The 15,500-nt window shown below is 51.2% G+C and overlaps 1 protein-coding gene across 1 annotated transcript in view; it reads left to right on the top strand.

Moving 5' to 3' along the window:
- VPS35L (VPS35 endosomal protein sorting factor like) overlaps positions 1 to 15,500 on the top strand; it is a 120,739-nt gene that overhangs the window by 3,596 nt on the left and 101,643 nt on the right. Inside the window, exons 2-6 of the mRNA XM_045994207.1 lie at positions 2,470 to 2,569; positions 5,021 to 5,176; positions 8,088 to 8,210; positions 10,617 to 10,641; positions 14,017 to 14,093. Coding sequence (XP_045850163.1) covers positions 2,470 to 2,569; positions 5,021 to 5,176; positions 8,088 to 8,210; positions 10,617 to 10,641; positions 14,017 to 14,093 — 481 coding nt within the window. The remainder of the gene's footprint in view (positions 1 to 2,469; positions 2,570 to 5,020; positions 5,177 to 8,087; positions 8,211 to 10,616; positions 10,642 to 14,016; positions 14,094 to 15,500) is intronic.

The raw sequence follows: 15,500 nt of genomic DNA, 5'->3' as shown, positions 1-15,500 counted from the left end.
TTTCAAAACATAAAAATAAAAAGTAGAGCTCTACCCGTGTTGTTGACCGGCCTTCCTCCGTTCCTTCTCTCAGAGCCACAGTTAATTTAGAAAGGGATAGTCAGGAAATGACCTGGGATCTCCGTTCTCTTGTACTGAGTTAGGTTTCTGGGTTAGTGGAGCTCAGTAAGGCTGCCAGGTTGCAGAGCGCAGCTGGATCTGGGGTTCCTGCAAGGACTAACGAATCCCCGGGGCTGGGAATGGGAGGAGGGGATCGGGGTGGGAAGGATGGAGGCTGAGGAACGTCATGACTGACTCTGTGCTCTTTGAGACCCTGAGTATTTTCCAAGTTTTTAAAACCTGTTTCCCGGGGTGCCAGGGTGGCTCAGTTGTTAAGTGTCTGCCTTCGGCTCAGGCCAAGGTCCCAGGATCCTGGGATCGAGCCCTGCATCAGGCTCCCTGCTCTGAGGGAAGTCTGTTTCTCCCTCTGCCTCTCCCTACAACTGTGCCCCCACTCTCTCCCTCTCTCTCAAATAAATAAAATCTTAAAACCTGTTTCCCTTTTGACGAGCCCTTCTGGCTTTCAGCCATATTCTCTCTTCTTGATTTTTACCGAAGTTATTCAAGAGCAGCCAAGCTGGTCCTGCAACACTGGGCTTGGAAATGTCCGCGCCCACATACCCCATTTCATGGCTTCCAAGTTCTGCCTTCTGCAGAACACCAGGACATGACCGCAGTCCAGCCAAGCTCCCTGCCACATTATGACAGGGATCACCTTTCTTGTCCAGTAACCGTGTCCTGTTTCCATCTGAGGCCTGGCTAGACTGACGTTCACCGTCCAAACTTCTAGCAGCTTCTGTTTGCAATCAGTGGCATGTTCTGGAGGAGGGTCAAGGCTTTCTCTGCAGCTCTCCTGACTCTCTGCCAGCCTTTGTGACAGTCACCCGTGGGACTTTTCTAGTCTGTCTTGCAAAACCCTTCCAGCCTGTACCCGTTCCAGTTCCTGAGCTGCTTCCTCATTTTTAGGTATTTTCGGTATACCCCCACTTCTCAGTCCCTGTTATCTATCCTAGTCCATTTGGGCTACTGTTAAAAAAAAAAAAAAAAAAGTCACAGGGTAAACTTAAAACAAAAGTATTTGTTTCTCCTGGGGGCTGAAAGTCTGGGATCCTGACACCTGTACCGTGTGTCTTCACAGGATGGGGTTCTCCCTGGGGTCCCTGTTCTCAGGGCTCTGATCCCCCTCATGAGTTCTCCCTTATGACCTCATCATGTCCTGAAGGTCCATCTCCTCTAACACGATCATCTTTGGGGGTAAAGATTTCAGACCTTAACACCTCTTTTCTGCTAGTTGTTGTCGAGCCTTTTAATTTTACATATATTTTAAATACTGTAAGTTACCGTTTTTGGCTGTCACTAATGTAGTTTTACCCACACCTTTATCTTTTATTACTGTGAAGTAGGTGTGGGTATATACGTGTGCACATTTTACATATGTTTGTTTTCAGTTGGGATCACTTTGTTTCCACGTGTAGCCTTTTTTTTTTTTTAGGCGTAGTTTGCTGTATCTGCTGGTCTCTGTTTTTCTTTGACTGGAAACCCTTTAGCCCTTATGACTGAAGGGTAGTTTCCGTAGGTACAGAATTGTTGGTTGGCAGGTCATTTCCTTCGGACCACCCCTTTGTCTGCTGGCTGTCATCTCTGCTGAGACAGCAATCATTCTTTGAAAATGGGTCTCTTTTTTCCTTCTGAGAAATCCTCTCTTTCATTTTCAGCCATTTTACTACAAAAGCCCCAAGTCTGGTTTTAGTTGTGCTTTTGTACGGGTCCTGCTTGGGGCACAGGTGTTTCTTGAATCTGTAGCTTGATGTCTTTCATTTCAGCGTCATCCCTTTGAACACTGCTTCTGCCCGTTCTTTCTCTCTTCCCCTTTAGGGTTCCAGTTGTATGTGTGTTAGACCTTCCCTTCCCGCCCCTTAGCGCCTTTCCCGCTGTTTGCTCTCCTTCCCATCTGTCTGCCCCGTGTACATCAGTGTGGATACTCTTTGCCCTCTTCTGTCTCATGATCCCTTCACAAGACGGATGAAAACCGTGTTCTCTTTGTCTCCTTCCTGCTTGGCTTCCTTCTCTGGCTTCATACAGCTTTTGTGAACCTTTTGCGGAGAAACCCAGGGCCCAATCTCTCCGTTCCCTGCACCCACTTCTCTTGAGAAGCTCTTCCTTCAAGCCCCTGTGGTCTTGGGGGTGAGGCCGGGGAGGGAAGTTGACTTGATGTCACTGAGCGCCCTTGGTTCTGGTGTCTGGATACAGGTCCCGGATGCCTTGGCAGCTACTTAGACCTTGAACTGAATGTTAGAATTCTATTTAGGGTTTCTCGGTCTTGGTAGAAGTACCATTCTGCTGTAAACTGCCGTATCCTTGAGGAAGTCTGAGCAAACGGTTCAAGTGTGTTCCTCAGCTGATCCTTGTGTGGGTTTTGCTATCTGCCAGGCATTCCAGGAGCAGGAACTACAAGGCTGAGTTTGCATCATGCCGGCTGGAGGCTGTGCCGTTGGAGTTTGGGGACTATCACCCACTGAAGCCCATAACTGTAAGTTTGCCAAGGGCTCCCTACCTGATACTCTCACTCCACAAAATTACAGGCCGGGTCTGGGGTTTTTCCCATTTGCCCGCAGTAGCTGGTTTTGCATATTTATTTCTGCTCGTTTTTTATTTCCGTTTTTTTTTTTTGTGACGTTGACCTCACCCACCGTCATGTGCATTCTGCCCTTTCTCGTCTTAGCGAGGCTGACATGAGCGCGGGATGCCTTTGTTCCTGATGTGGACCTTCTTAATTTGCCCATGTGGAACATTAAGCATCTCTCTGATTTCCCGTAGAGGATGCTGCCCTGAATAGCATCTTGGTCTACTTGTGAGTGATTAAAAAAAAACAAAAGCAGGCAAGGGGTGTAGATGGTCCCTGTCTTTGGGGATCGCGCTATTTGATCGGCAAGGAGTAGAAGCTGTGTGTGTGTGTGTGTCACCGTGGGTGGGGATAAGGGCGACAGACACAGACTGGTGGATACCAAGGACGTGAAGTTTCCTAACAGCTGAGAATCTGAGAATGCACAGAGGCCTTAGATCTTAGATGGAGCTTCTGCCCCCCCAGCGCCCCTCCAGGCCCCTTGGGCTTGTGTGACCATGACTGACCCGCTGGTGGGTCGGTTCTGTTCTCAGGAGCTCACTCGCGTGGAGACCGAGCTCCGGGCTTGCACCACACGGCTTAGTGACACAGCATCTGGGAGACTCTCTGCCAGCGGGGCTGCGTGTCCCTCCCGGACCCACTCTGGAGACTGACTGCGTGGGGTAGTGCCCGGCCTGGGAGCTGGTAGCAGTGCCCACCCCACCAGCCCTGCAGGGGCTGAGAGTCAGGGAGGGCTGCTTTCCCAAAGAAGCCTGGGGGACGGAGGGACAGATGCTAGACAGATGGAGTGACAGATACACACCAGCAGGAGGTGCTTGGCCACATCACCCGAGGTTGGTGTCATGGCATCAGACCCTATGGGTTTAGGCCGAGGTCTCCAATAAGCCTGGCCTTGCTTGAGACACCTACTGCAAATTTGGGGGACCCCAGGCCACCTGTGCTTCTGAGCAGCTGGCTGCATATCCAGATGTTCCCTGAGATCTCCCTTGGGCTCGACACTGGGCTGGAAGGACTCACAGAACTCCGGAAACTACTGTCCCTACAGTTTTATATACAGGATACAAGTGAGAAGCAGCCAGCCGAGAGACCCTTAGGTTGAGGTCCGGAAAGTTTCGGGACCACAGGGAGCTCCGCGCCCTCTGCCTGTGGACACATCGTGTCTAACCAGGAAGCTCCCCTGAGCTTTGGTGCGTCCGCACTTCTTATTGGGGATTTTATTACATTGGCATGGAGGAGTGATTCCTTGACCACGTGATTGAACCCCCTCCACATCCCCCTCCCCTGAGGTCAGGCTGAAAGTACCTGGCTGTGCTCACAGGCGTGGTCTTTGTCGTGAGCAGCTCCCATGCTGCGGCATCTCGTTAGCTAAACTCCGGTATGACCCGGAGGCTTGTGAGTGACAGACACTCCAAGGATGAGAGCCCCCTTTCCCAGAACCAGGGACAAAGGCCACTCAGCTTGTCTTTTATCCAGCCCTCTGTTATTCCGTTACATCCCATCCTCCTCTCTCTCTCAGGACAGGTTTCCTCTGCCTCCTTGTGGATACCGTCCCAAAGTGTCCATTACCGTCCCTCTGCCCCTGGCCCCTGGGTTTTCATAGCTTCCTCATTTCAGGTGGGGAGTGGAGGGCAACTGGCCCTTCTGGAATGTGGTCCTATTTTCAGCAGAGAGACTGGTTGGATCCTCTTGGCTCAAGGGTTCACTTCTGGTTCCATCATCTGGAGTTGGGGACAGCTGGAGGCGATTAGAACAAAGACATGGCTTCCCACCCCAACACATGCCCCCCACCCCTCAGGACCACCAGCAGGTGGCATTGGGAATTGCTCCGAAAAGGAACCTTTTCGTCATTGTTCACCACCGCTTTGCGGTGATGACACAGCTCGGCAGCACCCCTGAGACTGTGTGCAGAGCGTGACAACCCTGGGATCTCACGGTCCCCGGTTCATGACCCTCCCTAGACCCTTACCACCTTGTGGATGGTCTGACAGACTTGTGAAGATGGGGTTTCTGAGGCAGTAGGTCCCAGGGGAGCCCGAGAGTCCACGTTTCCGAGCTGCTCCCTGGTTATGTAGATGCTGCCTGTCCAGGGACACACTTTGGGTAAGAGGGCCCGACAGGGGTGCCGTTAGAGCTCAGCTCCCGGGTCCCGATGGCCCTGTCTCTTCCTCACCCCTACTCTGCACTTTCCCTTCCTCCATAGCTAGGGTTCTGAGTCATGTCCGTTTGTCACAGAAGATGAGCCTCCCTGCTCCAAGCAAGGGTCCCTTCAACGAAGGGAATGAGCAAAAGCACATGTGAGTATTTCTCCGGGAAAAGTCTTGGGAAACTTGCACTTGACCTCTCAGGTTCTCCCCACAGGTCACGGAGTCGAAGACCAAGAAAGTGAGCCGGAAAGGCAGCTCTTCTTCCACGTCCTCGTCGTCCTCCAGCTCCATGGTGGACCCGCTGAGCAGTGTGCTGGATGGGACCGACCCCCTCTCCATGTTCGCAGCCTCGGCGGACCCCGCAGCCACGGTAACACGGCCGCTGGTGGCCCGTTCTGCGGGGGGCGGCAGCTTCTCATCTTTTTGTTTTCAATCTGCAGGGGTCCCACAGGGGCTAGGGGGGCGTTTTGTTTGTAACACTTCAGCTGCCCAAGCCGCCCACAGGGTCCAGCTCTTGGAGGCCACTTGGCCTGGAAAGAGGCTGGAACGGATCCTGGAAGCTTCTTCCTTTCTTTATGGAGGCACTTCAAAACTCATCTGTGGTTTTAATCTCACCCTTATAATTCCTTTATTTATTTATTTTTAGTTATGTAGGTAAGTCGCTGATTTTTCATGTAAGAGAGTTAAGCACTGCCAATGAAACCCGCGTCCTCTTGGTCGCCTGTGAGGTCATCAGTGATCAGTGTTTTCAGTGTCTCTTTAGTCACTTTGTATCACTTTGTATTTTCTTTTCTTTTTTTTTTTTTTTAAGATTTTATTTATTTGATGGGGCACCTGGGTGGCTCAGTCGTTAAGTGTATGCCTTTAGCTTAGATCATGATCTCAGGGTCCTGGAATCGAGCCCTGCATTGGGCTCCCTGCTCAGCGGGAAGCCTGCTTTTCCCTCCCCCACTCCCCCTGCTTGTGTTCCCTCTCTTGCTGTCTCTCTCTCTGTCAAATAAATAAGTCTTTGGAAAAAAAAAAAAAGATTTTATTTATTAGAGAGGGAGCGCACACACACACAAGCAGGGAAGCAGCAGGCAGAGGGAGAAGCAGGCTTCCTGATGAGCAGGGAGCCCATTGTGGGACTCCATCCCAGGGCCCTGGAATCCTGACCTGAGCTGAAGACAGACGCTTAACCCATTGAGCCACCCAGGCACCCCTTCTTTGTATTTTCTTAGGGATATATCTACAATAACAGTTTCTGCGTATTTATACACACATTCCCGTATGAGTAACATGTACAACAGTAACCAGATTTGCTGGCCGCATGGCAGGCATTTTCTTAGTGTGTCCCTAGTGCTCACGCTGCCATGTAACAGGTGTTCTAAAGGGGCCCCCGGCAAGGAAGAGTGTGGATGCGCTGACTTCAGAATCCACACTCTGAACGATCGTTCTGGGCTGGTATTGCCCACTTTTTTTCTTCTTTTTTTAACTTGGGGTGTCTTGGAGAGCTTTCTGTGTTCATACTTAGGGAACAATCTTTCTTTTTTTTTAAAGATTTTATTTATTTGAGAGAGAGAGTGAAAGAGAACATGAGAGGGGAGAAGGTCAGAGGAAAAAGCAGACTCCCCATGGAGCTGGGAAACCGATGTAGGACTCGATCCTGGAACTCTGGGATCATGACCTGAGCCGAAGGCAGTTGCTTAATCAACTGAGCCACCCAGGTGCCCCTTAGGGGGCAATCTTCTTATTTTGAATGTCTGCCTTGCATCCTAAAAAAGTAGTACTTACTTAATGCTGGACACATGGACTGTTCTGGTGTTCGCTCGTGTTGACTGTGGCATGCTGTGCCTTGAACAGACCCATGTCTCGTGCACGTGGATTTCTGTGGGGTAACTACTACTTTTTCTTCTTTTTTTTTTTAATTTGACAGAGAGAGAGATCACATAGGCAGAGAGAGAGGGGGAAGCAGGCTCCCTGCTGAGCAGAGAGCCCGATGTGGGGCTTGATCCCAGGACCCTGAGATCATAACCTGCGCTGCCGAAGGCAAAGGCTTAACCCACTGAGCCCCTTAACCCCCAGGCGCCACTTCTTTTTTTTTTTTTTTTAAAGGTTTTATGTTTAAGCAATCTCTGCACCCAACGTGGAGCTCAAACTCACAACCCCGGGATCAAGAGTCGCACACTCCACCGACTGAGCCAGTCAGGCACTGCCCCGCAGGGTAACTTCTTAGAAGTTCATCACTGGGCTACGGCAGTGGGTTCGCGGTTTTGACAGCTGCCGCCAAGTCACTGTCCAGCGTTGTAGCACCGCCGGCGGTGCCTGTCTTCCCACAGCCTTGCCGCCTGGGATAGTCTCCGCAGTTGAACTTTGCCATTGTGGTGGTTGAAAAATGATCATTTGCTGTGCCTTGATTCTTTCTTTCTTTCTTTCTTTTTTTTTTTTTTAAAGATTGCTTTTATTTATTTGAGAGTGAGCACGAGCAGGGTGAGGGGCAGAGGGAGAAGCAGGCTCCCTGCTGAGCAAGGAGCCCAATGTGAGGCTCGATCCCAGGACCCTGGGATCATGACCTGAACCGAAGGCAGAGGCTTCACCCACTGAGCCACCCAGTTGTCCCTTGTCTTTTTTTCCTAAAAAAAGATTTATTTATTTTAGAGCATGAGTGGGTGGAGGGGATAACGGAGAAGGGGAGGGAGAATGCTCAAACAGACTCCCGCTGAGCATGGAGTCTGTCTCGGGGCTCGATCCCACGACCGCCGTGAGGTCCTGACCTGAGCTGAAACCAAAAGATGGCTGCGTGATGGTCTGAGCCGCCGAGGTGCCCTGAATATTTGCTGTTTGTATACGGTATGAAAGCACGTCCCCCATGAAGTTAATACACACATCACCTCACGTATTTACGTTTTTGTTTGTTTAATTTGGCAAGAACATTTACGTTGGACTCTCGTAGCAAATCTCAGTTTTGCAATACCTTATGGTCAACTGCAGTCACTGTGGGCTTATGCTTTGTTTTTTATTTATTTATTTTTTTACTTAAAAAATTTTTTTTTTAAGTTTTTATTTATTTATTTGACACAGAGAGAGATCACAAGTAGGCAGAGAGGCAGGCAGAGAGGTGGAGGGAAGCAGGCTCCCCGCTGAGCAGAGAGCCCGATGTGGGGCTCGATCCCAGGACCCCGAGATCACAACCTGTGCTGAAGGCAGAAGCTTAACCCACTGAGCCACCCAGGTGCCCCTATGCTTTGTTTTTAAAGACTAAAACAGTACTGTGGCTGACGTCTTATCTTGCCTTTCCTCAGGACAGCTCTAGAAAGAGACGAGACAGAGACGAGAACGTCATCGTAGGATCCGACTTCGAGCCCTGGGCCAGCAAACGGGGAGAAATCCTCGCCCGCTACACCACCACGGAAAAGCTCTCCATCGTGAGTACCAGTGCGTTCTCAGCCAGGGCCCGCTGCGGACTTGGCCGTAATCGTTTTGTCCCTGCGGTTCTAACCCCCGTGGCGTGCGTAGGATTTTCCCTCACACCGGGTAATTCTCTGACGCCGGCCAGGTGTCCTGCAGCTCAGCTGTGTTCTGACACAGAGATACCCGGAGACCGCATCGCTTCCCACGGGTAAAGGGCCTGGTCCCTCGACACCCTCTCCCACTTCAGCGGCGGGTCACGAGTCCGGGTTGTCCGCTGTGCTTCCGGCCATCTGACAGTGTGTCCGATCCCACCACCCCCTCCTCGGGTTCAGCTCGTTTGCTAGGTGGCTCACAGATCTCGGGAAACGGGGTCACTCACAGATTGCAAGGCTATTGAAGGTGGTAAATCAGTGTCCGTTGGAAGAGAGACCTAGGGCAAGGTTCCAAACAAAGGACCTTCTGTCCCCATGAAGTTTGGTGTCCTGCCTGGAATGCACCAGGTGGGTGCATTCTGTTCACCAACCTGGAAACTCTCGGAGCCCAGTCCTTTGGGGTTTTTATGGAGGCTTCATTGCATAGACACGGATGGATTAAATCATTAGCCATTTGTGATGGATTCGACTCACAGTCCCTCTCCCTTCCCTGGAGGTCAGGGGGTAGGACTGAAAATTCTAATCCTTTGATCACCTGTTTGCTTCCCGTGGAAACCAGTCTCCATCCGTAAGGTGGGTCCAAAAATCAATTAACAGAAGACCCCTTTACCACTCTCATCCCTTGGTTTCCAAGGGTAGTAGGAGCTTCTGTGCCAGGAACAGGATTTCTTATAGATCGCAACATCACAGCTAACATTGCCCCAACTCCCGGGCTCTGTACTTTCCCCTCATTGTGTCCGTGTTAGTTGGGAGAAAACTGTGCTGATTGATGCCCCAAAAAATGTGTTAAGAATCTGGGCTCTGGCACAGTTCAGGGGGAGAACTGAACTGCTGAGCCCTGTGTCTGGGGAGGTCTTAGGTGGTGAGGAGCCCCCTCCTGACCCCCAAGAAGGTGTACTTTTTGCCGTGGCTCTGGTTTTCTTCCAGAACTGGAAGTTCAGTTTCTCTGGGTGGCCACAAGGCAGAGTGGTTGACACTGAGCTGAGACCCGAGACTGGCCAGGGAAAGCAGGGCCATGGCTGGGTTACTGGTATCACTGAGGAGAACGAGGTTCAGGAACTTAAACCAAAACCCTCATTGGTATCATAGGGAGGACTGACATTTCTCTCTTGACCCTGAAAAGCAGCCAGGAGGTGGGTGGTCTGGGGCTGGAATGGCAGCGCTTTCTGTCCTGCTCTGTCCAGTGTCCCCTCATGGCCAAGTTGTTGGAAGAAGGCAGAGGGAAAGTAGGATGGACCCTCGCTCGTTTGAGGATCCCTCCCAAGTCCTGCATCGACATACCCCATTGAATTAGTCTTTTTTTTTTTTTTTTTTAAGATTTTATTTATTTATTTGATAGAGAGATCACAAGTAGGCAGAGAGGCAAGCAGAGGTGGAGAGGGAAGCAGGCTCCTGCTGAGCAGAGAGCCCGATGCGGGACTCGATCCCAGGACCCTGAGATCATGACCTGAGCCGAAGGCAGAGGCTTAACCCACTGAGCTACCCAGGCGCCCCCGTTGAATTTGTCTTGAAGGTCATCACAGGCCAGACACAGGTAGAAGGACGCTGGGAAGTGGGGACCAGTGTGCCTGTCAGAAATCGGGGCTATGAGTAGGAAGGAAGCAGTGGGCAGTGGGAAGGCTCTGCCCTGATCCGTCTCCTCCCTGCTTCCTCTCAGGGCTCGCGTCGGGTGAGGGGCTGCGGGCAGAATCGCTGGACTGGGCATTTTGTTCTGATTCTCTGAAAGCCTTGAGTTACTTGAGAGCGGTGATTTTCCAAGCAGGAGTAATTCTGCCCTCCAGGGGACACACAGCAATGTCTGGAGGCATTTCTGGTTGTCACAGCTGTGGGGGTGTGACTGGCGTCTAGTGAGTAGAGACCAGGGACGCTGCTAAAGGTCCTGCAGTGCCCGCCCCATACCCCACCCGGCTTTTCCAGTCCGGAATGTCAGTAGCACCAAGGCCGTGAAACGCTCATCGACTGTAAGCCGAAGGCCACCCCCGACACCTGTGCCCCCAAAATTGTGCCACTTGTTGGGTCACTTTGAGTGTCCTGAATTGTGTGAAAATTTGAATCTGCCATCGTTTCTAGTGAGCTGCGTTTTCCTCCTTTGATTAGAGATTTCTGTTCTTCACGTGGGTAAGTAAGTAGCCTTCGTCAGAAAACACCGAGTCATGTTGTCTTCGTGCTCCTTGAGTGAGTAAGTATCTTCCAGGGTTTTTTTTTTGTTTTTGTTGTTGAAGAAACTAGTCAATTTAAAATACTAACAAATTATTTTTGTCTCTGCAGAATCTGTTTATGGGATCTGAAAAAGGTGAGTTTTTGTTTTTGTCTCGACGGGGAATTCTCCCGTAAGCTTTTGTATAATTTCACAGAGGAAACAGTCTGTGGTATCCTGTCTGGTGTTGAATTCCAGTAAGGCTGTTCTTTCCTCAGTCATGCATGGACTTTGTAGGATTGGAATACAGACTTAGGGGATGAATGGGGAGGCGGGAGAGAAAGACCAAAGGAGTTTCTAGGAGTAAAACAGGCACTCCCTGTCTGATTTTACAGAGCAGCGGCAGTCTTCTCTTGGTGCCTCCTCACCCACTGAGCAATCGTTAAAATTCTCCTTTCTGGAGATCCCGTTACTTTGCCTTAGGTCTTGACCCCCCCACCCCGCCCCCCATGTGAGAGGGCAGATACGCTGGGGACGGGAGTCACAGTCTTAGTGGCCACTGGTCCCTAAACACCGTAGTCCTCCTTTTCCTCTGCCACGACACACGGTCAGAATCTCTGGACTAGTGTGCCTCAAACTAGCTTTGCAGCAGGCTCAGCTGAGCGACTTTCAAACAAAAACGCACTGTGGGGGGCGCCTGGGTGGCTCACTGGGTTAAAGCCTCTGCCTTTGGCTCAGGTCATGGTCTCGGGGTCCTGGAATCAAGCCCTGCATCAGGCTCTCTGCTCAGCGGGAGCCTGCTTCCTCCTCTCTCTCTACCTGCCTCTCTGCCTGCTTGTGATCTCTCTGTGTCAAATAAATAAGTAAAATCTGAAAAAAAAATTTTAAAAATTTAAAACAATGCACTGCAGGCCTCACTGCACTTGCTGAATTTATTTCAAGGAGTGGGAACCAGGTATTGCCTTTTTTTTTTTTTTTAAATAAGTTTGTTTATTTGAGAGAGCATGAGCACGGGGTGGGGAGGGGCAGAGGGAGAGGGAGAGAGAGTCCTAAGCAGACTCCGTGCTGAGTTCGGAGCCCAGTGCGGGGCTCATTCTCATGATGTACGATCACGACCTGAGCCAAAACCAAGAATTGGATGCTTAACCGATTGTGCCAGCAGGACACCCCTGCAAAGTGCTTTTTTTTTGGCGCTCCCAAGTGATTCCGAGGCAGCTGACACAGCTCATGAACCCCTGGGGTACAGATGAGCACAGCTGTGGTTTCTCTGCTGATCACTAGTGTGGCGGCTGCCACCCTCCCTCGTCCTCTGCAGGTGGGAGCAACACTTCAGTCATCAGGGGAGCGGGGGTGCCTTTGTTAGTTAGGGCTGTAACTTTGACCCCAAACCGTGAAAAAGTAAGTTCTGCTGTTGGATATCTGCCAGTTTGCAAACATCAGAAGGACTGACGAGATCACTCGCTGGTGAGAGTGGATAGCAGGAGGGCTCTCATGCTGCCAGTGGGAGTGTGAAGCACTTTTGTGGTATCTATTAAAATTGAAGTTGGGCCAACCTTGTAACTCAGCAGTTCTATTAGGACGTGCTCTAGATCAGAAATCAGCAAACCATGTCCTACAGGCCAGATCTGGCCCCCTGTTTAAGCTCGTAAATAAAGTTTTATTGGAACCCAGCCATGCCTGGTTGTTCCCATATTGCCTGTAGCTGCTTTTGTGCTGTCGTGGCAGAGATGAGTACCTGGGACAGACTAGGACTCACAAAACCTAAAACACTTACATCTGGCCCTTTACAGAAAGTGTTTTCCAACTCTACCCAAATTCCATGTTTTTCTTTCTTTTTTTTTTTTTTTTAGATTTTATTTATTTGTCAGAGACACAGAGGGGGAACACAAGCAGGGGCAGTGAGAGAGGGAGAAGCAGGCCTCCCCCCAGGCAGGGAGCCCAATGTGGGGCTCACTCCCAGAACCCTGGGATCATGCCCCGAGCTGAAGGCAGACAATTAACAACTGAGTTAGCCCAGATTCTGTGTTTTTCTTAAAGTGTGGTCCAAGGGCCAGTAGCATTGACATCATTTGGCAGTCATTAGAAATGCAGAGTCTCGGGCCCTACTGGGCCTACTGAAATCAGAGTCTGGATGCTAACTCATCTGTGAGTGATTCCTGTACCTGTCTGAGAGGGCACGGCCCTGACGAGTCACGTGTGTGTGTGTACCGGGGATGTAGAAATGTTCACAGCAGCCTTGTTCATGGTAGCCCCAAACAGGAAACAGCCCAAACATCCGTCCACAGCTGAATAAGAAACACACTGTGGCGTATTGACACACTGTAAAATAATAAACAGCAGGGCAACAGCTCTCTGTGTAACGACGCGGGTGAATTTCATCAAGTAAAGATAACGGTGACCAGGAAGCAAGACCATATCTGGGCTGGGTGGTGGGCACAGGGTTTTATAATTACCTGTTAAAATGTGCGTGTCTGCCCTTTCTATATAATATTTCAAATTGAAAGGAACAGTAGAAATGAGGTTTAAAAAAAAAAAAAGAAACATTATTTGGAAACTTAAGTCGTCATTTGTTAGTAATTAAGTAACTGCGCTGTGCTCTCGGCCTGTTCCCAGACAAATCTTTGAGTTAATACCAGATCAGTGGGCGCCTGGGTGGCTCAGTGGCTTAAGCCTCTGCCTTCGGCTCAGGTCATAGTCTCAGGGTCTTGGGATCAAGGCCCGCATCGGGCTCTCTGCTCAGCAGGGAGCCTGTTTCCCCCTCTCTCTCTGCCTGCCTCTCTGCCTACTTGTGATCTGTCTCTCTGTCAAATAATAAATAAAATCTTAAAAAAAAAAAAATACCAGATCGAAGAAACCAGTGCCTGCAAGGAATGAACTTCCGTTCCTGAGAGTGGATTTGAGGGGCAGGAGCAGGGGGAGCTCAGATCTAGAACAGAAGCCCCTTTCAGATGGGTAAAGATTTCTGAGATGGGGTCTGTTGGACAGAAGAGCCAGCTGGACAGACAGCCTCACCCCTTGGCTGGCTCGCGGCCTGGAGAACATCCCTCTGCCTCTGTCCGGGCCACCCGCGGATGGGATGGTGGGAATCGGCTGAGAGGTGATGGAAGGAGGCGGCCTTGGAAGCCCAGGTGGTGGCTTTAATATCAGAATGTGACAGTCTTGCACCGAGTCCAAGCCTGAGGGGGCCTTTTGTTGGTGGGAGACAATTGCATGATGGAGTTTTGGCGTCCTTCTCTGGTCTGCCTTTCTTTAGAAAACAAATGATTTGGGGAGAAGTTTATAAAGACCGAATGGAGTGTGGGTCCATTTTGAGGCTGGTCTGCTGACCTCTGGGGGCAGCTTCTGGGCAAAAATGTTTCCAGTGGCACTTTGGTTCCATAAGGACGCGGTTTTCCAGATCTCGGAGTTGTCTGTAATGAAGTTGGTCCCTGGCCCCCCTATTCACATTGAGGCAGAGAGTCAGAGGTGCCTGCCTTTGGGGTGTTGGGGACGGAAAAAGCCGCCTGTGTGACAGGAATCCATTCTGTTCAGGCAAAGCCGGGACTGCCACGTCCGCCATGTCGGAGAAGGTTCGGACCAGGCTGGAGGAGCTGGATGACTTTGAGGAGGTGAGTGAGCAAGTCGTCGGCTGAGCGCGACGGGGTCAGCGCTTCCGTTTCTCCTGCCAAGTGCGATGCATTTCGGGGGCCGCTCTGTGATGCATTCCCACGCCGTGGATTGTGCTCGTCGCCCGCAAGCCACTAGCCGACCCAGGGAAAGCGGCCAACAGCGGTGCAGGGGGCTGAGCGCGTAGGAACTGCCTTGGGCTGGTTTTCCGAAGGGGTCTTCTCACTGTGCTGCCGGTGCAGACCCGGGTCGCGCAGGGACAGGGTCTGCCTGGAAAAGTCAGTGGCAGCCGTCTCCCTGGGAAGCGCCTTGCGCGGTGTAAAGATCATACCTTGTGCAGGGGCTGCACGGGGCTGTGCCGCTGGCATTCTGTGCCTCCCACGAACCTGTCAGAAAACGTGCTTTTGGAGAACACGACTCATTGTCCAACTCTTAAAAGTTGATGAATTTCATATACAAATCTAGTTGTTGTTTTGTTTTTTGAATTCCACCTGATACCTGAGGGTTCACATTCCTGCATTTAACCAGGTTCTGCAGTGCTTTCTGTCCCGGCTCACTCAAGAGCACCACAAGCCTGGCCCCTGGAGGCGGGGGAGTTTGTGTCCCCTGGGATGTCCTTTAGAGAGGCCGCCTAGCGTCCTGAGTAAGAGACTCTGGAGCCAGACTGCCTGAGGTTGAATCTCGGCTCTACCATTGGGCAGTTCAGGATTTGGGGCGAGGGGCTTAACTGCTCTGTGCCTCAGTTTGCTTATCTCTAAAATGGGGGACGCTGCCTAGTACCTGCCTCTAAGGGTTGTTCGAAGAATGAAATAAGTTAACGTGTACGAGGTGCTTGGACCAACACCAGTGCATGCTGGGTGCTCCTGCTCGTTGCTGTTGGCACGGGCTAAATCCGAGTCCAGAGGCCCGAGGCATGGTGCCCTTGGGCAGTCCCCTTTACCCGCATCCCGAACAAAACATGGGCATAAAGAATATAGCTGTGTGGACCCAGTGGTGATGCTCTGAAACCCACAGAGGGCCGTGTGATGGCAGGGGCCGTCGCTTTGTGCTGCTGCTTGCCCCTCGGTTCAGCTCTGAGAGCTGAACCCTCGGGTGCTCGGAAAAGTCTCTTAGTCCACCCTCTCATTGCCCAGTTTTGAATCCGGGGGCCCGGGAGCCTCAGTCCACATGTCCTTCAGCCAACCTGGGCTGGCAGGAGGGGACTCGCTGAGCGTTTGCATCGAAGCCCTTCAGTCCGAGTGTCACTTGAACAGCTCAGCTGCAAATGGGGAGTTTGTTGACAGGTGCGGGGCCACTACCTGAGCCCGAGGGCATGGTGGTGTGGAACCAGGAGTTAAAGAATCACCCAGACACCTAGCCAGCTGTCCTCTGCCTCTCTTGGTTCTCTGTAGACTCCTGTCACTGACTCT

This window comes from Meles meles, chromosome 21, assembly GCF_922984935.1.
Source record: "Meles meles chromosome 21, mMelMel3.1 paternal haplotype, whole genome shotgun sequence".
NCBI lineage: Eukaryota > Metazoa > Chordata > Mammalia > Carnivora > Mustelidae > Meles > Meles meles.
This window is presented reverse-complemented; position numbering and strand designations above follow the sequence as displayed.